Consider the following 26,027-nt stretch of genomic DNA (forward strand, 5'->3'; position numbering starts at 1 on the left):
TGTATCACCGAGATTATTATAAGGAGAATCGAGAAGTCCGTATGTATTGGAATGAAGTGCACACCGTGTGTTATTTTTACAGACAACACCGTAAAGATATGCAATTCAGAAGCCGACAAAGCGGATGATAATAATTAGAATATATTTATCGAAAAATCCGGAAAGTAGTTTGAGGGAATATATTTTTTTTTCTTTTCTTAAAGAAAGAAATCAAGAAATAAAAAGAGGAGTCCCATTATTCGAAGCGACCATTGTTCCCTCGCGTTTAGAGCTTTTGGTATAAACTGTGCATTGGAAGGTTTCGATTCTGGCCGAGAAACTTTTCATGCCCAGCACTTGTCCGCCTTCTTTTATGCGACAGGGGTTTTCATCGGGGGTCGATGGCGGTGCTAGTTCACGGTTGTTTACCTTTTTTTCTCTTTCAATTTCCCTATGTTTCTTTTTGTTTATTCGCCCGTTGTCAGCGAAGGTCAATGACGTAATCGAGATAAAGTGTTTCGAGAGTTGTCGATTAACTTCAACGTGATAAAATATGTTCGGTGCAGGCTGAAACGTGAGCCGGACGATATCGACGTCGTAACTTGGAATAAAATAAAAAATAATCATGCCCGCACGTTTCTTCCTCACCCTTATGCCGATTCGTTATTTATTTATTTTTTGTTTCCACTATCGTCATTAGAGCGTCCTGCGGAGAACTAACTGACGAAAGTTGTCCTTGTGCAATTAGTTTTCGGTCATCCAAACACCGAAGGATAAAAATCGCTGCGAGTAAACGCGATCGAATAACGCTGTAGTTAAAAAATAAAATTCAAACTCCGCGCACTCGAGGTGCGTCCGAGGTTGCGACAATTTGCAATTGGATCCAGGGCACCCGGTTACCCAACGTCAAAACTTCTGTCGCATCGCTTAAAAGTGAAACTACCGTTTTCCAAGAGCGTCTTCACCACGTACAGAAAACGTGCCTTGCCTAGTTTATTACAACAAAATAATTATCATTATTTTTAAACTCGATTCGCACGCAGTCGGCATTACGACCGACCGTTTAAAATTAAGCGAAAAGAAAAATTTATAAACCTACGACAAGCCGCTCCTTCCCGAATTCCCATCGATTCGTGTATCAAAATCGAAATGCCTCTCTCTGCAATTCAAAAAAAAAAAAAAAGAAATACCATCGGCTCACCGTCTACTTAAGAAATTAATTCTAATCTACATCAAACGTAGCGTGCCCCAGATTTTTGCCGATCGCGCGGTGCGATGGAACCGTGTCGAGTTAATGGACATTTGAGCTTAACCGAGCAGATTTTAATCCGGAGTGTAAAAAATTAGGTGACAAAAGTAGCGATAGGTACTCAGAAGTGTCTCCGTATCGTATCTGTATCTATGAGAATATCGCGTACGGGAACCGAAAACCGAAATGGAGTTTGGATGGTCGTTGTGCCAACGCGACGAATAAAGTTCATCTATTATGCATGGCGGAGGTTTTTTACGGATCGACTCTTTATGCATCGTTTTACAAAGTGGTGGGTGCGGCGTCGTATCGGTATCTTGGAGGGGAAATAAGTGTCGCGACAATGGATATAAAAGCGCGTCGCTTCGAACCAAAATCATCGCAGTCTTCGAAGCGTTATCAAATCAAACCAGCCCAACACACTCTCTCTCTCAACATGATGACCAAGTGCCTCGTAAGTTTAGAACAAAACGAAACAAAAAATACCAAGACCGAGCATAAAATCGGCGGAGGAACGAAAAATATTTCCAAACCGATTTACCGTTAACTTGTTTTCTTTTCTTTCTCCACCCCCCAGATCTTCTTCGCCGCCCTCGTGGCTCTCTGCTCCGGAGGAGCCGTACCTCTGGCGGTCCCGGCCGCCGTTCCGGCAGCTTTGACCGTTGGTACTTACGCCACCAGTTACAACGCACACGCTGTAAACCACGCCGTGGCTGCTCCTTACGTAGCGGCAGCAGCACCGGCTCCTCTGGCTTACTCGGCTTATCCGGCACTTTCTCCGTACTCGGCTTATCCGGCTCTCGGTGCCTACTCCGCGTATCCGGCGCTCACCCCTTATTCCGCACCCCTTTTGGCCGGACGTCGTTAAAACTCCCGAATAACGACTGACGATCGTCGAACTTGTATGAAATATCGAACCGGAGAGTGGGAGAGTGCAGATCAAATGGAGAGCGGGTGCCGCATAGATTTCCGGCTTTTAAAAATCGCTCGAGAGCTGGCCCACCTTAGCGACTACAGCCGCTCCAAGAAATTGGGAAATGTTAAAACTGGGAGAAAGATGAACGAAGGATAGCGTACCACCTGAGGAAATTACACCGAAAACTTGGGACGAACTTGGAGGGCAGGGAGGAAAATAGTCGAGCTTCCATCCGACACTTGGTCTCTGCGGTGACTGGAACTGTGATCGAAAAATTATTTTTAATTTTTAAATCGTCATCAACCTACTTCCGGAAAGATATTGTCATTTTTACAAGACGATTGTTGAAATAAAAGAAATTCAGACAAGAAACATTATTCATTGCACCGTCGCATCGACCTTCCATTCTATCCCGTACATGGCATAAAACGTATGCACGATACGCAGCAAGTTTGCAACGACCGAATTACATTCGCGATGATAAAAATTCACTCCACGCACGTGGGTATTGTAATCGTAATTAGACGGGTAGGCATAATAGAGCTGGTTAAATCGTGGCTGATATTCGTACGAGGGGGTATGACATGTGCCCAGTGTTTCCGTAATACTGTAATATAATTATCTAGATTATAGCAAGCGACAATAACAGCTGCTAGAATGGCCTTGCACCTAAATTGCGTTACTCTCTCTCTCTCTCTGTCACACGGGATTATATTATGTGAATATTATGTACATACACGGGTATACGTCGTACGCGTAACGATTGCGCTACCAAATTAAACCGCTGAAGAATTTTTTTTTTATTCACCGCTTTTTAGAGTCGAGAGTTTCCCAATTCTTCGCGGCGTCGTTGCGACAAAGTGAACTTCTGTTGAGCGAAACACGAGTGATACGAATAATTCGTCTCTCAGAGATTGAGAAATGTCGACAGTAGGTATACATTACAATGATTCGATTCACGGCCACCCCTTTTTCCCTTGAAAGAAATTTCTCGCCCGTTACCGCGGAGAGAGAAACATATGAAAAATTGTTGCTCGCTTCGAATTTATTTTTAAAAATTCTCATGGTATTCCGGAGTCTCGAAAGCATCCGTTAACCGTTAGATCGTACGTACACGTAAGCTATAAGTTATTTTACGGCGTCTCCAACTTTCAAGTATCAAAACATCAGACAAAATGCGTGAAATTGCACATCTGCAGGCCGGTCAATGCGGCAACCAAATCGGAGCGAAGGTAAGAACGTCCGGAATTTTTTTCACCCCTTGACATTTCGAAAAGCCCATTTTTATTCCCCTCGCAAAATATAACACCCCGTGTCCCGTGATATCCTCTGTGGCGATCCGCCCCCTGAAACCCCCTTAAACGTTTTCCAGTTCTGGGAGGTAATATCCGACGAACATGGAATCGATCCAACGGGAACGTACCACGGCGATTCCGACTTGCAGTTAGAGCGTATAAACGTTTATTACAACGAAGCGACGGGGGGTAAATACGTGCCGCGAGCCATCCTGGTGGACCTTGAACCGGGAACAATGGACGCGGTGCGTTCGGGTCCATTTGGTCAAATATTCCGCCCCGACAATTTCGTGTTCGGTCAAAGCGGTGCCGGAAATAACTGGGCGAAAGGTCATTACACGGAGGGCGCGGAACTGGTCGACTCAGTTTTGGATGTCGTAAGAAAGGAGGCCGAGAGTTGCGACTGTCTGCAAGGTTTCCAGCTGACGCATTCCCTCGGCGGTGGAACGGGCGCCGGAATGGGAACGTTGCTGATATCGAAGATACGCGAGGAATACCCCGACCGCATAATGATGACGTTCAGCGTCGTTCCCTCGCCAAAAGTATCGGACACCGTCGTCGAGCCCTACAACTGCACACTTTCGGTCCATCAACTGGTCGAGAATACCGACGAATCTTACTGCATCGACAACGAGGCGTTGTACGACATTTGTTTCAGAACGCTGAAACTGACTACACCGACCTACGGTGACCTCAACCACCTGGTCAGCGCTACTCTGAGCGGGGTCACTACCTGCTTGAGATTTCCCGGTCAATTGAACGCCGATTTGAGAAAACTGGCGGTGAACATGGTCCCCTTTCCTCGGCTACACTTTTTCATTCCCGGATTCGCGCCCCTGACGTCACGAGGATCCCAACAGTACCGAGCGCTCACCGTCCCCGAATTAACTCAGCAGATGTTCGACGCGAAGAATATGATGGCTGCGTGCGATCCGAGACACGGGAGATACTTGACGGTGGCCGCCGTTTTCCGAGGACGTATGTCGATGAAGGAAGTTGACGAACAGATGCTGAACATTCAGAATAAAAATAGTTCGTATTTCGTCGAATGGATACCCAGTAACGTGAAGACGGCGGTTTGCGATATTCCGCCGAGGGGGTTGAAAATGTCCGCAACGTTCATAGGAAATTCGACGGCTATACAAGAACTTTTTAAACGAGTTTCCGAACAATTTACAGCGATGTTCAGGCGCAAAGCTTTCCTACATTGGTACACAGGTGAGGGGATGGACGAAATGGAGTTTACCGAAGCCGAAAGTAACATGAATGACCTCGTGTCGGAGTACCAACAGTACCAGGAAGCTACGGCCGAGGAAGACGGAGAATTTGACGAAGAAGAAGAAGGCGAGGGGGAGGACAAATAGATCCCTTGACGGAAGGAAAATGTCGTCGTCTCTTTTTTTTTATTTCTCTCTTCAAATCATCGTGATAAAATCATTGGAAAATATGAACCGAACTTCAAACTTTCGGTGGTTGTCCCGATACCATTTCGGAATTAATATCCCGATTTACATTCGTTGCAATTCGCGCGTTGCTTTTTCATTTCTTTTTTTTTCGTTGTTATAATTCTGTATCAGAACATTAAAATTCGTAAAAACCAATACTTGTCAGTTTTGTATTATTAAAGTTCTTCTCTTCGTTTGATTGTTAAAAAATATACCCCTATATATTAAGATGGGTTGAAGAAATTTTTTTTTTAATTTTCTTAGTAGGGGTACTTCCAGCCAAAAAAATTTCGCTGTTGGGAGCAGAAAAATTGAGACACGATGGGTCGAAATATTCGCATTTTTCAATTCACCAGCAAACCCGAGCTTTGCTGGAGTCAGGTAGCCAGCAGCCTAGCGCTTTGTTGTGAGACGTCACTTTCGGGGCTGAGCAGAGGTCACGCCCCAAAACAAACCGCGCGCCCGTGGCTACCTGATGCCAGCAAAGTTCGGGTTTGCTGGTGAATTGAAAAATGCGAATATTTCGACCCATCGTGTCTCAATTTTTCTGCTCCCAACAGCGAATAATTGATGATTACTCGATCGATTGCATGAGTAGATGATTTTGGCTATCAGATTTGGATTCCTGAGCTGATTGTACGTGAGATTACTCTTGAAAAACCAAAAAGAAATCCGAATCTGGGATAAAAATTGATCTACCTTCAAAAATGACCGAGTTATCCCCATTTTTTCGCATTTTTTGGCATAAAAATGGGGATATCTCGAAGGGAAAAAATCGTAGCTCAATTTTCTCAACGGATTCGTGTTCCTGAGGTCAAAATACGTAGGAAAAGTGTCCTTCGATCAATTTTAAAAAATAAAAATTTTTGGTCAAAATTTGAGATTTTTCCAAGGGGTACCCCTTACGATTTTTTCAAATTTTGGCCAAAATTTTTTATTTTTTAAAATTGATCGTATGGCACTTTTCTTATGTGTTTTGACCTCAGGAACACGAATCCGTTGTCCAAATTGAGCTACGATTTTTTCCTTTCGAGATATCCTCAAATTTATGCCAAAAAATGCGAAAAAATGGGGATTACTCGGTCATTTTTGAAGATAGATCAATTTTACTTCCAGATTCGTATTCCTGAGCTCAAATTACATTAAAATAGACCATAAAATGAATTTTTTATTTTTGACCCCGAAAAGCTGAAAATTGGCGATCACTCGGTTAATTTTAGAGATAGATCAATTTTTCTTTCAGATTCGGATTCCTGAGGTGAAAATACGTAAGAAAAGCATATTAAACCCAATTAAAACAATGATTCATTTTCTGCTCAAAAATCGGATTTCTTTTTGGTTCTTCAAGAGTAATCTCACGTATAATCAGCTCAGGAATCTAAATCTGAAAGCCAAAAAGTACCCCAATTGATCAATTATTTATCCAAAAAACGAGTGGGCTACTTCAAAATATCAATTAAAAAATTTTTCCAACCCACCCTAATGTATGTATAGTAAATTTAAACAAATAATAAAAAATGATAATAATTTTAACGCCTACGGCTTTCCGTTCTAGATTCAATAACGCGATTACTATTACGTTGCGTGCGAACTCTATGCTGCTCCAAGTGATCGACTACCTATAGGTATATCCTACGAACATGTGTACGTATATGAAATAGCGGTAACTGACCTAACGTCATATTCCGCGATCATTTTTATTTGCAAGCGTGTGATCATAATGCGGTGTAGATAACGATCGCTTCTGCAAGAACAACTATATGGTATAATGACAATAATATCATTGGATATCTATATTTCCGTTTGGACACAACTTTTTTCAGATCGGATCATACAATATTTGAGAAGAAACATATTTATTCACAAGCCGCGCGGTTGGGTAAAAAATTAAACTTTTCGAAGAACACATGTGGGTAGGCATCGAGAAATTTCTACACCAATTAACGTAGGAATATTTTGTAACGATATAATATTAGATAACGCGTGTATCGGTAATACTAATTAATACACACGTGGATAACCAATCTGGGAAGGTCAATGTTATGTACATACACAATACCCACGGTATGTATAACGCATATTATATTCGACGCATAAACAATATGGATATACACTATAAGTATACATTACGATATTAAGGTCTAAATTTAAATGGGCGATGTTCAAAATCGACGATAATCGCTATTCGCTAATTGACGAAATATGTATGTACGTATGTATGCATATTGCATACCTATCCACGTATGGATTTCAAAACAATGCAGATGGATTATTGTACAGTTGCAACGCGAACGCCGTTACCACCATCAAAGAAATTGACACCGATCACCTGCATAAATTAGTTCATACCTACATAGAATTATGTAACTGATATTCTGATTGCGACACATGACAATCATTAGATCGGATTAATGCTTCGCTACACGTGTGACTCGTAATCGATCCCAGATTGAATATCCTTTAGGGGAAGCCCTTGTAATTAACGTCTCATTAGCCAGAATGAGATAATCTGTTAGATTCAGCGATACACGAGGATCAGCAGCGGCGACGCAAAAGTATACACGAATTCAGGACTTTCAATTTTGCACTATAAATAGTACAGGGGTATACAAGATTGCAGATATCGATACATATATTATATCACCTACGAATTTCGTATGCACATGACGACTGATTAATTCACGCACCATCGATTTGGCCACGTCTCGACGATAAAAATAATATACACACCTACATTCATAAATACTCACGCACGGTAGAGCTGGCGATGAGACGAGATTAAAAGCAACGGGGATATCCTTGTTATCGAAATCACTTGTGTATTTTGTATATACACACAGCAGACATAAAATATCCGCACAATTATTTGAAACACCGATCACCGCGTAAGTCGTGGGAGGACTTTCACCGATATGAAACAACACGAGTAACACGAGCTAATTAGGAACACCAAATAATATATATACATGTATAATACGTATAACAGACGAAAATTTTTGCGAAATATCTATCGTTACATTTTTATATTATTTCGCACATATCTAGCTCATCGCGTATCATAGGCGACTACACAGGCTAGTTGGGAAACGCGTAGATCACTAATTAATGGACAAAGCTCAGGCGTGGAGCTGAGGTTCGTGCTGTTTTATACCATAGCATTGAAAATAATGATATACTATCATCGGAAACTTATTACAATCTAAGCGATTCAACCGCCACGAAGGTTCGAGAATTACACGTTATATACACACGAAGGACGTGAGAATAGTAAATAAATATTAGTAATAATATGTACCATGTTTTTTCCAACCACACCTCCAGACGCATTTTTTCAACATGAATTTATCAGAAATCACTCATCTGACGCATCTGTGGCGAAACAAGTCGACCGTCGTTATTAACACTTTTTCTAATTAGATTTACGAGCGCAGGTTTAAAATTTGAAATACCTCCGCGAACCGTGTGCGTATAACTCCGTGTGGGAGCGAACGATATCACACGCACGTGTATATTCGCATAATCCGAAAGTGCGAGTTTCATTAAATATGGGATAATCCTAATTCTCTCATCGGCCTAGATAGTATTATAGTTATAAATGAATGGGGGAGACCTCCTAAGGCCACTCTTCACGGTTGAAAAGTCGCGATCAAGAAAACAGAGATCGTAACTATAATGAACATAATAATACGAAGATCGAGGAATTCTGAATACAATATTCCATAGGGCGTATATAATTGGCGATATCGTCAAAGTGTAGCCGATACGTGTAAGTACAAAACAGCAGCCGTATAATGGTGATTATTTCAAGGTGTCCCCACTTTGTAAGTGGTGTTTTTATTTCGCGTAAACACTCGCGAAGGTAAACGGACCCGAGCAACGCCGACCGCCGACTCTGCACGTATGAATTATACGGTGTTATAAAAATTTCGAACGTTTCCCATCGTTTCTCGGGGATACACACTTTAATAATTCTCATAATAGAACCGACCTTCGAGGACCTTCCTCGTCACGAACTCAACCTCCTCCTCCTTCTCCTCTTCTGAGCATATACACCTATACCTGTACATAGTAACAGAAACGGTAACATTTTACATCACTGAATGATTCAGAATCAATCTAATCTCCACGCCCTCTCGCAGTTATATTACAGGACGTTCTCGCGTCCTCCACCTTCCCCCTTGCTCTTACGATGCATTCGAAAAACCTTCCTTTATTCCTACTTTTATATCCTTCTTTTTTTTTTTGCGAAATATATATGTATATACATGTGGTAGACGGCAGACCTACTACTATATTACCGAATTAGTTATGCGGGGGTAATTTTTTTTGCAATCCACAGCCAGAGCCGGACTCTTACCATTCTCTCGTATGCAAAGGCTAGATAGAACGGCAAGAGATCAGCTAGGTATATAAGAGGGCGGACGGGGCTAGTTCTGCACAGTCAGCTGAACTTCGTCTACCTGCAAATACCTCCGGGGACAATCAACCAAACTATCCCAACATGTTCGCTCTCGTGAGTATTCTCTTCGTTTTTTTACAAAGCTACTCGTACACCGGATCGGAATCCACGCTTTTGATTTCTCCGCGATCGATTACTTTCAATTTTTCGAAATTTTGCTTTCGATTTTTCAGGCACTCCTCGTCGCCTCTCTGGCCTACGCTTCCGCCGGTCTCGTTCCCTCTTACGGAGGTTACGGATACGGTTCCCTAGGCCACGGTGTAGCCGTCGCAGCCCCAGCAGTGAGCTACGCATCCCCGTCCCTCGGTTACGCCGCGCACGCCACCCCCGTCGTAAGTTACGCCGCGCACGCCGCACCCGTTGCCACGAGCTACGCCAACACCTACAAGGTAAAAAATGCATCCTCGACGACGAGGGACGAGGGAGATTAAAAATTCTCCCATTCGGAACGAGACAATTCGAACGCATCTCGATATTTTATTTCAGGTCTCCTACGCAACCCCCGCGGTGACCAAAGTCGCCGTCGCCGCTCCCGCTCTGAGCTACGCCGCTCATACTCCCGCTCTTGGATACGCGGCCGCCCCCGCTTTGGCTTACGGACACGGAGCTATCGGATACGGGTACAACGGATACAACGGATACTCCAGCTACGGTAACGGTCTGGGATACGGATACGGAGGACTTGGATACGGACACGGTTCGTACGTCCACTAGGAAACCTGCTCTTGAAACCGATCCGCTCCGAACGACCAACACGCGAGATTAGAGAATGAAATTTTTCTGCACGAATTGCGATACTAGGATCCTCCTTCTGCCATCTCACGTATAATTTATTGTACTCGCCACGTTGAAAACTGGAGGAATAATCTTTCGACAATAAAATCCACTTGACGTGAAAATTTCAAATATATACAAAACATCGGATTTTTATTCACAACCCTCTGTCAGAAAAGCAACGGACAGCTCGTCGAAATTGGATGACCACCCTCGAGCTGCTGTACACCGTCGTCGGAACCGGTTCGATTGGGCAAAAAAAAAAGAAAAGTTGCTTCGAATTGTCACCTAATAATTGCGAAATCGATTCACCGTTCGTTGGTACCACTCGACAAAAGTAGAGCAAACAAAGAATCACACTTAGCCGGAGTATCCGCGGCGCCACACCTCTTTCCCTTTCCCCTCTCCCGTTTATCCGCGAAGCTAATCATCGGGTATTGGAAAAAAAAAAAAAAAAACAGGGAGGAAGAGAGAAACTTAAAACAGGTAATTAGCTAATCAGACTGCACAACGTGACGCAACCGGCTCAAATTTAACTAGACTTTACAGGTATATTCCGATTCGCTGGACACGCGGTTCATGTCGAATAAAAATAAATCATCGTATCCGAAGGTGCAACGAGGTACGATACAACGCGTGTAATAATATACACGAGTTTGTTACTCTGTTATTTTTTGTTAATAAAAAAGACAAAAAAAAAAAAAAAAATAGTGCGCAACCGATTCGACGTTCGCGAATCCAGTCCGAATTCAAGGCCTCGTTCTCTCGGAACACAAAAAAGAAAAAGATACCAAATATAAATAAATAAAGAAAAGAAAGGGACGTGGGGTACGATAACAAACCGAGGAACATGGCGTTTTTTTCATCGCTCTTTTTTATCAAGAGTTTCGTGCCACTAACGTGTACACGTACGGTATGGTTTGAAAACCACTGAAATACTCGCATAGAAATTGAATTTCATGCGGATCAAGCGTTCGTTCGAGTGTACGTGGTCGGTGAAAAGAATAAAATTAAAATAAAAAAACTATATTCAGCTACCCACCTCGTCATGTCGCACAACTACGAACAAAGAGAGGCTGATTTTTTGTAAAAAAAAATAACGCGAATACGATCGAAGAGCTTCGTCGCACGAAAATCGTTCGATCTTCGCCTTTCATCCCCGATCAATGAAAATCATTCGTTCGATAAAACTCACCGAATTTCAGAGCAAAGGGCCGAACCAAAGCAGTCTACCGTTTGCGTCGCAGATGACCTCCGTGTCCATCTCCGTCCATCCCCTCTCAATATTTCCCGTCCGGACGACCTCTGCAACTTATTTTCCCCTTCTACGAGTCTCCGTTCCCTGATGTAGTACAGCGCTTCCTATAACCAGCCCGGTCTGCCCTGTAAATGTGCGAGGCGGTGCTCCAGGATTCAAAAGTTCCTTCCTACGTACCTACACGTAGATCCAGGTGTGGTAGAAACGCGGCGAAGAAGGTGGAGGGGGGGCTGAATAACACGTACACTCCTTGGCGTTGAGGTTCCTATAAAAGCTGGACGAATTCAGGCAGAAATCATTCGATCAACAGAGTCGAAAGCCACATCGTCGCACTGCAAAAGTGATAAAAGCTCCTCATCGCCATGTACAAGTTTGTCGTCCTCCTCGTCGCCTTGGCGGCCGTCGCGTCGGCAGCTCCGGGAGGCATAATCGCCGCTCCGGCTGCGGTGGTGGCGCACACTCCGGTCGCTACCAGCTACGCGAACACCTACAAAGTATCCGTGAAGAGTCCGATAATCGCCGCTGCTGCCCCGATCGATTACGTGCACACCTACGCTGCCGCACCTGCTGCAACTTACCTCAAAACGGCCCCCATCGCTTACGCCGCTCATCCTGCACCCTTGGCTTACGCCGCCGCCCCCGCGTACGTTCGGGCCCCGGTCCCCTTCGCTTACGGATACGGAGCAGCGGCTTACATCCACTGATCGTGGGAAAACGTCGACTGGATGAGCCCGTAACAACTGTAAAATTGTTCATGGAAGAAAGACTAATGATTTGATACTGAATAAAAATTTTTTTTTCTAAAAATATACACAAAAAGCATTCGTTATGAAGAAAAATTGTCTCCTTTTTTTTTTTCACTCCGTATGATTGACGCATCCCTTGTATGATTTTTGAAAACCTACGTTCATTACCACGCACGTGACCGCAGGGGTGCGGAGTTCTGACTCCGACTCCGAGAGAGGATATAAATAATTCCCGCAGCACTTGGGAAAGAATTATGCAACGGAGTGTCGTTGGTCAACGATAGTTTGAAATCGTAAATGCGCCAAGTTCATCGTTCGTAATCCTAATCCTCAGGCTCGTCACGCTCGTCCTTATTGTCGTTGAAAAATAAATTCAACGTGAAATCATATGCCGCACCGCTGCTGGAACGAGTCTGTGTACCATACGTCTAATAATAAATCGTAAAACTCACCGTGACGTACAGGTTGGACATAGAAAATAAGCTTCCGCGACCAACGGTTATTCTAATCTCATCCAGACTCCCGGAATATTGTATGGAGTTGCTCCGTAGCCTTTCTCCTGGGACAAAAGTCGGAATATTTATCTCTTCTCGCACCTACTACGTCCGCTATTCGGTCGTCCCACACTTATTACCGTCGTAGCGAAACTGAAATGTATCCTGCGTGAAAACAATAAAAAAAAAATAGCCAAATGCAAATAAAAAGTATCGTTATAGTTTCAGTTATGAATAGTACCAATAGATTATCTGATCTATTTTATTGGGTAGGTATAGTTATGATTACTGATCTAATCGTTTTCAATTCTGCCGATTCACCGGTCGATAAACATTCAAATAAAACGAACCCAACGCCTCAAGCTATCCGAAACTATATCGTTATGGAAATTCGACTGATAAGGGATAACGAGAAAAAAATAATGTACATAGGAAAAAAAAACGGAAAACGAAATACGAAATGGCCTTCGTTGGATCCCGGAGCCTTGATCCTGCAAGGTCGTAGAGCAGTTTCTCTGTAGAAATTCTGATACAATTTCCTACGACTATACTTCAATGTTTTATTGCATTTTTTGTTCTCCTTCTTTTTCTCCTGTGGTCTTTATAGGAGAGAAAATGATTTCATTTTTTGAGTCAGAAGGTCACCGAAATTTCAGAATTTATAATACACGAGGCTAATTCGCTACGAAACATTGCAATTCGAAATACGCGACCGTGACCACATGAATTATTACACGGATGTGAAACCGTTTTATGTTAAATATGAATTCAATAGTGATCCACAAAAATTCTAATGTAAGAATATTGCTAAATTATGTTCATACCATTGACGGAATACGAACAATCGCTGTATAAGGTGTATATTCGCTGTTTGTGTATCTAATTTTCTTTAAAAAGCCCAACAGTTTTTACATAATTCTTAGACGTATATTAACGGGGTGCGCGTGATATCTTTATTTCTTTTCGAAGCGAGCGGAAGTCCTTTTAATTTTTCAATTATACACCAAATGGCCCTGACTTAGGGCCCCAGCTCGTTTATGTAGCTAACAACTGTGTAGACGAGGAAGTCTAACTGACTTTCGTCATCGCGTTGCCCAACTGAACTGGCATAATCTACGCATATATATCACACTCGGTGAAATACTATTTGAGGATTTTAACTAAACAACTCGTGTAATAACGACCATTTTTTACGTAATGCAATACTCGAAACTCGAAAGTACTTTCTTATTGTATGTGCTAGGATAATAAATGGTTGAAGAATATCGTCGGGAGCATGACAATGTATTAGAAACCTGACAATTAATCGTCGTTAACGATAATCTGAACGAGAATCTGATTTTATTCCAGAACAATCACCAGACTCTCTATCGTCGCGGTTGAATAATTAAATATCGAGGTTTCCCATATGGAATTTAGACAGTAGATCCAATAAGATTGATCATTGTGGAATGAGAAAAAAAAAAAAAAAAAGAAATGATACAGATGAATAATATTATTTCTCACAATAATATTCGACGTCATAAACGAGGCTGCAGATGCTTCCTAGTCGTATACCCGGTACTGGTGTAATACAAGAATAAGTAGTTAATGGTGGAAGGCGGCTAGCGTGTTGGCGAACTCGTTGTCGAAGGTCTCGGTCTTGGTCCCGGACAACGCGAGACGTTCCCGACTATATAAACACCGGGAGAACACTACGGAGCAGATCAGTCTCAGGTTAAAATCCTAAGCCAAACGTCCAAACAAACCCAATCGTCATGTTCAAGCTAGTGAGTATACGAAAGATAATCCGCTGCAATCGACATCGAGTCGCACAAAAAATTATAATTACCCACCCCGAAGATCACCTCCCCAATTAAAAGACTTGCAATTTTTTTCTTCGATTTCCCCAGGTCGTCTTGTCCGCTCTCGTAGCCGTCGCCGTTGCCAGACCCGGAGGATTGTTGGCGAGTCCTCTCCTCAGCAGTTTGATATCGGAGAAGACTATCGAATCCCACGGGAACACGGTGGTCCATGGATCGGCCCCGGTAGTCCACACCGCACCGATTGCCTACACCGCACCCATCGCCTACACCGCTCCGATTATTCAAAACGTTCACGCCGTACCCCACGCAGCTCATCTGGTTGCCGAAAAAACCATCGAATCCCACGGGAACACCGTTGTACACGGAACAGCCCCGGTTATCTCATACGCCGCTCATGTCCCAGCTTCAATTAGCTACGCCGGACCAGCTCTGGCTTACACCACTTACGCCCATCCCGGAGCAGTGAGCGTTTGGTAATCGATTTCTGAACGGTTTGCTGATCAGGAAAAGGAGATTTACCGTGGGCGTAATATAAACGACTGGCATGACTCGACGATAAGGTTTTCAAAAATTGAATATACGAGCTAGAGCCGTCAGAATCGGTATCAAAAATTAAAATTTACAAGGTCTGACGTGAGTCTGGCCGTATTTATTGAGAATGCTATTAATTTTGAGAATCGACATTACTGACGAGGTTGCAATGACAACGCCGATTGACCAATTTTATCGCACCTCTGATGATAATATCGAGATCATAATACTGGCCGTTGCAAGGTCGACCTGGTATCATAATTAAAATATTGACCGACCGGACCAACGCCCAATCAATTATTCATCGGCATTTATTACACGCAGGTCGTGTCGCAGGGTCTTATTTTTGTACATGAAATCCGACCGAATCGCACGTCCATCCTCAATGTTTGCAATTACTGTCAACTTTATGATTTCATCGAATAAATTCTGATACATTCAATTACCCGTTGAACAATGAAAAATATACCCCACTCGACCCGCATCCCTGAAAATTTTATACATTCAGATGGTTTACGAAAAATTACGATACGAAACGTTGGAAATAAAGGCTGCCAAGATGTCTGCAAAAATGTAAGATAGCTCGAGGACACCTTGACGAGCCGAAGACGGCCTCGTATTGGGATATTCCCGAAGTCCTTGGAACTGACCAGCTACGATGCACAGTGCAGCGAGCCGGATGTTAACGAAATGTAGCATTACATACCGTGACTTTCCGTACGTTTATAAACAGGGGAAGTTTATCTCTCCGACTTCTATTTTCCGCGGCACTTCATTAATTTTAATACCCTGCAGCGAGTATCCGTATCCCGATCGTATTCGCAACCACTCCGGGGCAACAGTTCAAGTCCCGTTCACGCTGAATTATCCTGCGACGATATCACGCGCTGCATGTACTGTATGTTTTATGTACCTCAGGCGAAGGATATACTATCATAACAGCAGGGGCTTACGATCGACAAGCGAGTGTTCGGGCGCTTACCTGTCCTATTCCAAATTTTTGTTACCTGAACAGGCACGCCTTTATCGAGAGCCCGAGGGTTGAAACATACGTTGTAACCGTTGACCGATCGTGCGAGTTGAATATTTCCATTTTCAACCAACATGAAATTAATGTACCCTTGAGTTATTATTTTTCCTTAATTACGGGCGGTTTTTTTGAAAAAATTGAGGACAAATAAATAATAGCGCTACTTATCTGGACACAGTTGAGGATGAAACTGTGTATGGATACAGCAGGACGTTCGGAGAGGATATCAAAGGCGAGTCAAAGAACTTGTGGAATCAAATGGAAGTCCAAGGTCTTTGTACAGGGTGAACGAACTATCGGAAATCACGATACCCTGCAGCCTCCGCTCCGCTTACCACTCACCGCGATCTCCGTGCTCCGGCTGCAGCACCACACCTAGAGTTTATACCTATAGGTTCGTCCTTCTTTATCTTCTTTGTCTTTCTTCACCGTGTATTTGCGATATTTTGTACGACGTGGTAGTTACGCCGTGCGTTTTCAAGTCCTGTCCATATAAAGTAAAAGTCGATCCAAGTTCGACGATCAGCTACACATCACATCGTTTTATGCATTTTCAAATTCCTGGAGACTAATGACTTGAAATTGCGTGAATCACTGGCCTTCGTATGAACGTATTAGAAAGAGGAAAAAAATTAATCGAGTGACAGTGACGGGCCTCTAAAACTTCTCGCAGGTTTCAAGATTACTATTATAAAATAAGACCACGATAAAGACCCGTCAAAAATTATCACGATATAAAAAAACTTGGAGTGATTTAGTGAGTTTCTGTATCCTAAACCAGAACCGTACAACATGAACTAGTTAATAACGGAGCTACCTTTCGTTTTCATAGCCCTTTTTTCCTACGTTACTCAACCATTTTTTTTTCTTTTCTTTTTTTCATACCAGGCAATTACTACAATGTTGAATCGCTTTGCTCTCATGTCGCAACTATAGACCCGTACGTGATCTTCTGGGTAACTCGTACTGCAGCAAGGTTTGATGACCAGTTACACCGTAACTTTATCAAGTCCATGAAGAAATTTATTTTCCTTCTCTTGAATTTTTCCTCAGGGAAAGCGGTTAACTATCGTCTTCATTGAGTTATTAATTAATTAATTCATCATTAGAGAAAATCAGACCCTGAATAAAGCGAGGGAACATCTTTTACGACGCACCTTGCTATAGAGGAACGTTTCTTGTCCCCCTATACCGTGCGTTGACTGCATTTCAGGACGAGTCTAGTTTTTTAGAAGCAAGGATGCGCTGCCTATAAATAGCAGGTAAGGCATTGAGAGAAGACGCAGATAATCGGCAGCTGCGTACCAAGAATTACCCAGCGATCAGAGAGCGGATAATCTTTCTACAGCTAATTTATTTGACCATTTTTGCGATACCGAGATGATGAGACTTGTGAGTATTCCATTCATCGATCACTCTACCATCCCGATTGTCTAACGGATCTCAAATATCCTCATTGCTGGATCAATTTTCAGATAATTTTCTCCGTCTTACTGGCGGTCGCCTTGAGTGCTCCTACCGCACATCCGGTTGATCCTGTGCAGAAATCGGAGTTGAAAACCCCGGCATCAACGGTCAAACTAGCTCCATTAATTTCACCCATCGCTCACATCCCATACGCAGCGGTTCCAATTCTTCCTCAAGTGAGTTAAAACGTTGGAATGAACTCCGTCATGACTTCTGAATTAATAATTATTATCCTGTTTCAGGTATCGCCAGGACGATCGCCGTACGCTTATTCGTACTCCGCGCCGATAGCTCCGGTCGCCTACGTTCCTCAAAGTTACTCGATCGAACAGCACGGCTACAACATTGCCTACTGATTTCGAGGGAGCGTGGAAACTGCAATCATTTACAATACACCCATTACCTACTGTTGCAACAATACCATTTAAACATGTACCCTTAGTTGATAAACGCAACGCCATCTAATGCGCGAACGCGGTACGGTTAATAAAAAAACTTGTGCCATCACATAAAAAATCTGAGACTCAATGGATATTCACTCACCCTAGATAAGGTACTTTACAATTTACAAATATCCTGCCTTTTCATACTGCAAGACCTCTTGTTGAATCCTCAATATTCCTAAACTTTCATCTAATCAACAAGCAGACGACAGACTTGGATGCAGACGACAGATGCACATGCAGGGGGTAGACAACCCTGAAAATTCCCAGTTGGCATTGCCAGATTGCAGTAAAAGATTATTTGAGAGGGGATTGTTTTGAAGCAGAGAGCGGTGGACGTCGGTAGTGTATTGTGTGGTACGCGAAGTTTATTTTGTTGAGCTGTTTAAAAATTATTTGACTGGAGTATATTACCGGAAATACAGCTCCATACCATTTTGAATGATAGCAACTGCAGTTCGCCTTCAGAAAATCTCTCAGGACTTGAGAATTTTGATCCAGGGTATCCGAAATCAGAATGACGGAGGAAACACAGCCCGAAGTTTCTCCACCTACAGATTCTCAGTCAAGTACACCAGATACTGTCAATAAGGCTAAAGATAATAAAAAAGACAAATGTCGCCCAATGACCAAAGTAAGATTTTTCAAATGTATGCTAAATATTTACACGATGATCGTTGCATGCGCCCTACTTAGGTTAGAACCGCTGACGTCTAATGTTTCAGAATAGTGATGCAAGAAGAAATACGGTGCTTATTTTATTTCAGGTTGTAATTCGTCGCTTACCACCCTCAATGACCCAGGAGCAATTCGTCGAGCAGATCTCCCCACTTCCCGACCACGACTACATGTACTTTGTGAAGGCAGACATGTCGCTGGGACAATTTGCATTCTCTCGTGCCTATATAAATTTTGTTGACCAGCAAGACATATTCATATTCAGAGAAAAGTTTGATAATTACGTATTTGTCGATGCTAAGGGTACCGAGTATCCAGCAGTTGTGGAGTTTGCTCCTTTCCAGAGACTCCCTAAGAAAAGAGTCGGTAAAAAAAAGGATCAGAAATGTGGCACCCTGAAGACCGACCCTTACTATCTTAGCTTTCTAGAGAGTCTCAAGAACCAAGAGGCAGAATCAGGATTAAGTCAGCCTAAAACCGAATATTCCTATCAACCCTCCGACGGTACATACTAAATTTCTATATGTTATATTCTATTCCATTCGATAAGAAGTTATTGAATGAGATCTAGCTACTGCAAAGAAACAAGTATTTAGGAAATAACAGAAATCTGGCTTCAAGTTACAGGTTCATCCAAGAAAGTTACAACAACTCCGCTTTTAGAATTCTTAAAACAGCGTAAACAAGAAAAGCAAAGGCTACGGGATGAAAAACGAGAAGAAAGGCGTCGTCGCGATTTGGAAAGGCGGCGAGCCAAAGACGAACTAACCATATCCAAGGTATGAACAAACAAATTAATTCGTTGCAATGAACAATTCGCGGGGTAGGATATCGCCATTAAATACAGTACTAAATTGAGTTGACTTGGCACAAACAAGTCTTTGATATTGAAGAAACTCTTTCATTACTTTTTACTGTATTTTCTGACGCTGACCTTCCATATCCGCAGCCTTCATACAGCCACGAGAACCTCAGTGCCCAATTCCCTTCCGCTATTACCTCTGCCTTAACACCCGGGGGAGACGCCATATCCGAACTGTCCTTGGAAAAGTCTGAAAAACATTGTGAAATGATAATGAAGTCTAATCCTGAGGCAAGAAACTTGAGGAAAAATCTCTCTGAGAATCAGGCGACAGGTCTTTTCAAGAAATACGAAGGCGTTGAGATGAGGAGTGCAGGGATCAGGAGACTGTTTGATTATAGAGAAAAGGATTGTCGAAAAGAGAGTAGAAACTGGATAAAAAACAGTTGTGGCAGGCAATGGTTTTATACTAAGAACCATTACCTTAACAAACAAAATTATGCTCGATCGATGCAACTTGTCAATAACCATCAGGTATTACCTGACCTATCAAAGAGCCAGTCGGTTAATTTACAAAAAATTTGGGCGTCCCAAATAACAAGCCATCTCTCAAAATCCAAGAGCTGCAGTGCCGTCACAGACTGTGATAGAATCAGCCCCTTCAAAGTGGCATTAAAAACTGGATTACCAGGATTCAGAAAGAACTCGTGAACGGATCATCTGCTAAGGAATGACGCAGAAATTCATGTCGCCCGTTGTCGTGCCCACAACCCACTAACGGGAAACAGTCGTCGTTATTTTATACATTGTTATTTGGACATAGGTTTTTACAGATTACCTCAAAGTGTTACGAATATTTACAGATATCAAATTTGTTATCGCACGATTGATGTGTGAAAATATTTTTATCAGCCATTTACTTTTACCACAAACCACAAAATGTGCTACTAATTTCCACAATAATAATCGTTCTTATTAGACGAGTGATCTCTTAAAGTAGTTTATCTAAATTGATCTTTTTTCTCCTATAATTAATAGACCCTGTTGAAAATGAACCTTATTTGTTACAGGTATTGAAAAACCCAGATCTTGGCAAGGATACTAACAAGGAATCAAAGGAGGCAAAAGATGATAAGGATAAAGTTTTACCTAAGGAGGGTAAAAGTCGTAATAGGAAAGAGGAGAAATTGCGTGACAAGACGGCGCGAGATAGGGATTCCAAGGTTCCAGGAAAAAATTTCAAGGATAAAGAAGCAAAGCATCAACGAAGAAATGAAGAGAAGAAAGGATATGTCCGTAAAGAGGAAAGAGAAATTTCAAAGGAAGATAAAAAAACTGACGGCAAAGAAGAGCGGAAAAATGAAACCAGAGAAGATGATAGAGAAATAAAGGATAAGAAAGTGGAAGAAAAACGAGGTAAAAGCTATGAGAAAATGAGACAGGAAAAAAAGAGATTGGCTGAAGCAAAACGACAAAGTGTCGAATTTGGATCAGAGCCTGTCAATACCGGTAAAGTAAAAAAAGAGGAGCGCGAATCATTTTCAAAAAGAGACAGAAGATCCGAGGGCAACGTAGCTGGATCGAGGGCGGAAAGAATTCAAATTCTGAAAGATGATGTAAAGAAAAAAGATGAGAAGACGAAAATTAAACCTGAACCAGAACCCGAATCTATAGACTTCAACGAAGAGTTAAGCGAAACCTGCGATAACAATATCCAAAGTGAACTCCACGGTAAAGACATCTACTCACTTTTAGTTGCAGAGCTTATTTCTCCCACTAATTACTAAGTTATCAATCGAACTTTGCAGATAATGACGTGGGGGGTTCAGTTTCCCCAGACGATAATCTCGTGGAATCGGGTAAATCAAAATCAAGCGATCACATTGACTCTGAGAGTAATTATGCGACAGACTTAAGCATGAAAGGTGAAACAAAGCTCATGAAAAGACGTAATTCTTTGGAAAGTGGTGGCGAAGGGGGTGGTGGTGATGGCGCAACCCTTAGACGACACAAATCATTGGACGGAGGTGAACGATGTGGTTTTAAGAAGGATAGAAATCACGATAAGGAAAAGTCAAAGAAAGATCCAAGGCAGGAACGTAGGATCAGAAACAAGGTACATAATTCAATGTGACTTGAAATAATAATTACGTAATTTGTTGATATGTAAACGTTACCATTTTCGATGTTCCCACAGGATCGTCCAGCAATGGAGATCTACAGACCCGGTATGGGGAGGTTTAGCAAACAGCGGTTGGAGCGCGAAAAGTCTAATAATGACGAACGTGCTTCCCTCTCGCAGAGCCCAACTCCTAGTCCGGTACCTTCGGTTGTTGGAAAGCCAAGCAAACCAGCGGCTTCTGAACTTCGTTCAATGACTTTTAAGCGTAGCTTAAGCCGCGATCTTCCTTAGATCTTCAGATTGTCCAATACATTTGTCATAGTCACTACATTGTTTTATCTCCAGCCGTTTTTATATTCCACAAACGCAATCTAGTATTTAAGCCATCGTCTCGTGGTGTTAATGAAATCACTGAAATAGGTGAATGATGATGATAAGAATACATGTATATGCAGAAAATGAAAAGCTCAAAGATTCATGTACAGATACTTCACACACAATAAAAATATGAGTCGTAATATGCACAAATCATGTCTCTCATCATTTCCCGATTTAAATCATATCTGTGCGATCTCGCCTTTGACTGAATCCCGAATTCTATTTTTTCAATTTGATTAGTTACAATGTAAGTGCTGCTCGTCGTGGTGACTGGACGAACTACTTTTGCCGCAAAGAGCGCGTAGAATTATTTTTGAATTTACCTGGTAGGGCGGATTCACTGTGAACTGTACGAATACGTATCAGGAAACTATAATATTTATCCAACATTGAGAAACTTCTGTAATTTTTCTTCTCGTCTCCAATCAACATGTATCCAAATATGCATTTTTCGGAGGAAAAGAGAACAAAAATCTCTTAAACTATATGTTATAGGAATATGAGCCAATACGATCAAATAATACTAAAGCTGCGGGTCGCGTGTCCTAAAGAGGCAATTTGACCATTATGTCCACATAACACACAACGATCGAATGCCTCATTCGTTCATTATACGGGACACGAGACCACGAAGTGCAGGGGAAAAAAGAGGGGGTAGGCAAACTCGCACCCTTCATCGTAAGGGATCAATCCGTCTATGAATTTCTTCTATGGGCTCTACAATACCTATAAAATATGAAGTATCATACTAAAAGACGTCAAGATATCCCATGAGAAACGTATTGAGCCACAGGTCGCATACATTAAAATTTCTATAGGCCTTTTACACTCTGAAAATGAATACATAGCTATAACGAATGCAGCGGATATTTTGCTTAACCACCTGTTATGATTTTTCAATTAATTTGTGATGCAGAAATCACGAAAAATAAGTATCTGGTCATTTATCGCAGCAAATAAAGAAGTAGAAATATCAATAAATCTTATGATATACTGCAGAGTATTTTTTTTTACCTTGAGAACGCTTCTCAGGGGTCAATATAAATAGACTTCCTTCTTTTCCTGGGCCCATATCCACATTTTTTTGACTCTGACGATCGACGCTTATGATATCATTTGTGAACTTTATATATACGCACCACAAATAAAATATAAACTTCTTTTTCTCGCCACCCGCAGCAAAATCTTATGCGGGATGAAACATTTTTCGAGCCCCACAGAGTCCAGTTTGATCGACCCACCCTCCATCGTCTGTTACTTCATGAGAAATTTGTATAGTAATAATTTTGTTCTCACGAAATATGTGGGTCGACTATATCTACCTATAAATACACATCCATATACTATACATATATGTCTTACACAAAACGAGGAAAAACTTTCGGTAGGATATATATACATAAATAAAATACGACTGAAATTTACCCTCGTCAGTCAAAAAGAAATATGATAACTCGAAAATGAAGTAAAAATAATCCAATGTTGAAATTTTATTTCCCTCGACGTTAAATACGAAATTATACGCCTGCGAGTATAGAAATAATATACCAAATATATCTATACAGACATCATAGCTTATAATGAGGATGTGCAAAAACGCACGTCACACCGCGTCTCGTTATAATTTGTCACTCGGCATCGCGTTAATCCAACTGTACGATGACGGATATATGCCTATAATATTATCAGGCGTAACTATAGCGAAGACAATTAATAGCAGGTGGATTTTTTTTGATACATATATCCAATGGAAGAAAGAGATGCGCGGGAAAGATGTTAACGCTAAAACTGAACTAATCTACAGAAAATTCCTGTCATTATCCGAAGGCAGAGTTTTTTTTTTCGTTTTTTCTCCACAACCATGCACTGCCTGTTGCTGCAAGTGGTCATATGTACGGCAGATATAAAAAAAAAAAAAAACCAATAAGAAAAAAAAAAAACCCACAAAATGCACACCGATGCAGCCAGAGGGAAAGGAAGCTGTGGTGCGTTGAATATATCGGTTAAAAATACAGAAGAGTTTATGAATTGAGCCTGGGAAGAGCTGGAGCATCGCTATGGTATGGAGAAAAGTAGAGTGTGTATGTATATGGATATACTATACATAATGCGTGTTTCTTTCGTAAACATGTATGTATACTGTATAGTATATTTGTGTACGTGGTAACAACGGAGATACCCCGTCGCCTTGCCGCAATTACGTCCAATTGAAACAATTTAGTTCAATTGACGTTAACTGGCTGAATTGGACGTATAAGCAGCTATGTCAGTTGGAGTATACGCGGTATCTCTGCAGCGTGCCGCGTTCTGTATTATAAAGTATACAATGCACGATGGCTGGTACTAAGAACATCGAGAAAATGTATGTGAAATACAACGCGTGATCGCACGAGACGGGCATTACGCACCGTTTGCTATTACGTCGATCTCGTGTTAATTCAGTTCTGCATCCACCTCGCCGATAATCAGCGAACGAACTGCTCCTGAAAATTCCATACATGCAGCATCCGCATCATATCGATGTATCATTGGCTCAATCGACCCAGGGAAAACTGAAAAGGAATCAGAATTTTATATGATAATTTCCAGTTATCGCGCATCTTATTTGTCGCACAATTATAATCGAAATTATAGCGGCCTGAGAGGAAAAAATAAATAGACAAAAAAAAAAAGATTACGATGCTTGAAATGATCTACGAGATGAAATTATTCACGTGCGAAATTTACAAACCGCCTCGATCCGAAAGGCACTGCGTTGGTGGTCCGGAAGCAGTTGGAAATTATATTATTTAATTGATTCAGGAGATGCGATTCGGAATCGACAAATATGCGCGAGCAAAGGTTCGTGTATATCGAAGTATGAATGTATGTAGATGATAATTTCGCCTGCAGCGTTTCGCAAAATTCCTAAGGGTTGCGATTTATACATCATAGTACTGTACACATGAGTTGAATTTCCCCACTCCTTCGATTCGTTCCGCCATTCTCCATTCTCCATTCCCAATAATCTCCCTCGTCCATCCTCCATCCTCCATCCTCTGGACCCTCCCGGGCGGAGAACCAATCGGCGAAAAGCTTGCCTCCATTCGAGTGCAGCCGTCACAAAGCCTCGCATTCTCTTCTTCTACCGCCCGTTAAAATAGTGAGGGACTCCTTTTACATGTGAGCTACACAAACACAAGCTAACAACTGCGATGTATTTCAAACATGATATTCCATGTATCGTTTTATGATATGTAGATGAGAGAAAAAAAATAAAAAAAAAAAGCAAGATCACTTTTTGCATTAATTCAGCTCACTCTCGATGACCCCTTATAATGCGAGGTGATATATACGCATGGGTAAGCTTGTCTAAAAATTTTCGAAGCTGCTGGATCATCTTTTCATTTTTTTTTTTCTCTTCGCTTAAAAATTCACGGCACTTTGTTTGACGGGCGCAGGTGTTTTTCGTAATTTTTATCAGAGCTTTTGCATTTTTCGTTGCATTTACATCCAATGATTCAGGTATCCGCGTTAACTGCAATATTGGTATGTGAACGTTATAGTTGTAACGTGATTTAATTATCACATGAATCATCGTAGTTCGCGTTTGAGTTTTATGATATAAATATGAAAAAAAAAAAAATGTGCAAATAGAAGAAAGTTTTTTCAATATTAGTGCAAGGGTCGGTGCAGGAGGCAACCCAGTACTGCAGCTAGGAAGCATCGGAGCTTTACTTATATCGTGGCCGGCTAATAACGTTGGTAATGTGATATGATTAGCTTAGTTGAGTTCAGTTTAGTTCATATTCGTTCAATTTAGTGGTTCGTCGGCAAAATCACGTCCAGTTAAACCCATTTAGGCGAGTTAACTTACCGCGACTATGTCCTGCGGCCCGACCGCGGCTCGATTCGCACAAATTCTTCATTATACGCATACCCCCGCAAATCGTTTGATGAACATCACATCAAATGATCAACGACAGTATTTCCGTGGCACGCTTCACGATCATTGAAATCCATCCTGAGTTGGCCTGCGGCTATTAAATGATCCTAATTGAATCCATATAGTAAATCTGGGGAAGAAGACGCGCCTCACGGCGATATTGAGGGCGCGCCTACCGCTCTGCGTAGTGGAAGAAGTCAAAGAAGAAATCAGTAGGTTTTAAGTTAATTA

At 41.8% G+C, this 26,027-nt stretch overlaps 6 protein-coding genes and 2 long non-coding RNA genes across 12 annotated transcripts; 6 read left to right on the plus strand and 2 right to left on the minus strand.

The window, feature by feature from the left end:
• Positions 1–1,545: 1,545 nt before the first annotated feature.
• LOC105689666 lies at positions 1,546–2,516 on the plus strand. Its single transcript, XM_012406838.3, has 2 exons — positions 1,546–1,682; positions 1,806–2,516. The coding sequence occupies exons 1-2, from the start codon at positions 1,572–1,574 to the stop codon at positions 2,094–2,096; spliced, it is 402 nt and encodes a 133-aa protein (XP_012262261.3). The 5' UTR covers positions 1,546–1,571; the 3' UTR covers positions 2,097–2,516.
• A 147-nt stretch (positions 2,517–2,663) lies between these two features.
• Positions 2,664–4,914, plus strand: LOC105689740 (tubulin beta chain). 2 transcript variants are annotated; one of them, XM_048657946.1, is made up of 2 exons: positions 2,664–3,074; positions 3,517–4,914. In XM_048657946.1, exons 1-2 carry the CDS (start codon positions 3,066–3,068, stop codon positions 4,801–4,803), a joined length of 1,296 nt encoding a protein of 431 aa, XP_048513903.1. In that variant the 5' UTR covers positions 2,664–3,065; the 3' UTR covers positions 4,804–4,914. The 2 variants fall into 2 exon arrangements, with proteins under 2 accessions (XP_048513903.1, XP_012262415.1); XM_012406992.3 differs by lacking the exon at positions 2,664–3,074 and adding an exon at positions 3,243–3,376.
• Positions 4,915–9,238: 4,324 nt separating this feature from the next.
• Positions 9,239–10,253, plus strand: LOC105689663 (cuticle protein 16.5-like). The gene is made up of 3 exons (XM_012406835.3): positions 9,239–9,397; positions 9,517–9,732; positions 9,830–10,253. Exons 1-3 carry the CDS (start codon positions 9,386–9,388, stop codon positions 10,055–10,057), a joined length of 456 nt encoding a protein of 151 aa, XP_012262258.1. The 5' UTR covers positions 9,239–9,385; the 3' UTR covers positions 10,058–10,253.
• Positions 10,254–11,661: 1,408 nt separating this feature from the next.
• Positions 11,662–12,214, plus strand: LOC105689667 (cuticle protein 12.5-like). Its single transcript, XM_012406839.3, has one exon. It carries the CDS (start codon positions 11,738–11,740, stop codon positions 12,077–12,079), a length of 342 nt encoding a protein of 113 aa, XP_012262262.2. The 5' UTR covers positions 11,662–11,737; the 3' UTR covers positions 12,080–12,214.
• Positions 12,215–14,228: 2,014 nt separating this feature from the next.
• On the plus strand, positions 14,229–15,393 carry LOC105689664. Its single transcript, XM_012406836.3, has 2 exons — positions 14,229–14,384; positions 14,508–15,393. Exons 1-2 carry the CDS (start codon positions 14,373–14,375, stop codon positions 14,895–14,897), a joined length of 402 nt encoding a protein of 133 aa, XP_012262259.1. The 5' UTR covers positions 14,229–14,372; the 3' UTR covers positions 14,898–15,393.
• A 2,089-nt stretch (positions 15,394–17,482) lies between these two features.
• On the plus strand, positions 17,483–22,017 carry LOC105689657 (regulator of nonsense transcripts 3B). 3 transcript variants are annotated; one of them, XM_020854422.2, is made up of 8 exons: positions 17,483–17,624; positions 17,691–18,001; positions 18,097–18,525; positions 18,659–19,073; positions 19,197–19,348; positions 20,442–21,102; positions 21,180–21,487; positions 21,569–22,017. In XM_020854422.2, the coding sequence occupies exons 3-8, from the start codon at positions 18,409–18,411 to the stop codon at positions 21,782–21,784; spliced, it is 1,869 nt and encodes a 622-aa protein (XP_020710081.2). In that variant the 5' UTR covers positions 17,483–17,624; positions 17,691–18,001; positions 18,097–18,408; the 3' UTR covers positions 21,785–22,017. The 3 variants fall into 3 exon arrangements, with proteins under 3 accessions (XP_020710081.2, XP_020710083.2, XP_012262251.2); XM_020854424.2 differs by lacking the exon at positions 17,483–17,624 and having other exon boundaries at positions 17,955–18,248; positions 18,317–18,525; XM_012406828.3 differs by lacking the exon at positions 17,483–17,624 and having other exon boundaries at positions 17,955–18,248; positions 18,340–18,525.
• Positions 17,620–21,712, minus strand: LOC125501776. Of its 2 annotated transcripts, none has more exons than XR_007279414.1 (3): positions 21,549–21,712; positions 19,504–19,621; positions 17,620–17,823 (listed from the first exon to the last, which is right to left on the minus strand). It is a non-coding gene; the product is annotated as an uncharacterized LOC125501776 (long non-coding RNA). The 2 variants fall into 2 exon arrangements; XR_007279413.1 differs by having other exon boundaries at positions 19,478–19,621.
• On the minus strand, positions 21,774–25,595 carry LOC125501771. Its single transcript, XR_007279405.1, has 3 exons — positions 23,297–25,595; positions 23,011–23,193; positions 21,774–21,904 (listed from the first exon to the last, which is right to left on the minus strand). It is a non-coding gene; the product is annotated as an uncharacterized LOC125501771 (long non-coding RNA).
• Positions 25,596–26,027: the final 432 nt, after the last annotated feature.

The sequence above is a fragment of the Athalia rosae genome, chromosome 7 (genome assembly GCF_917208135.1).
Source record: "Athalia rosae chromosome 7, iyAthRosa1.1, whole genome shotgun sequence".
NCBI classification, from domain to species: Eukaryota; Metazoa; Arthropoda; class Insecta; order Hymenoptera; family Athaliidae; genus Athalia; species Athalia rosae.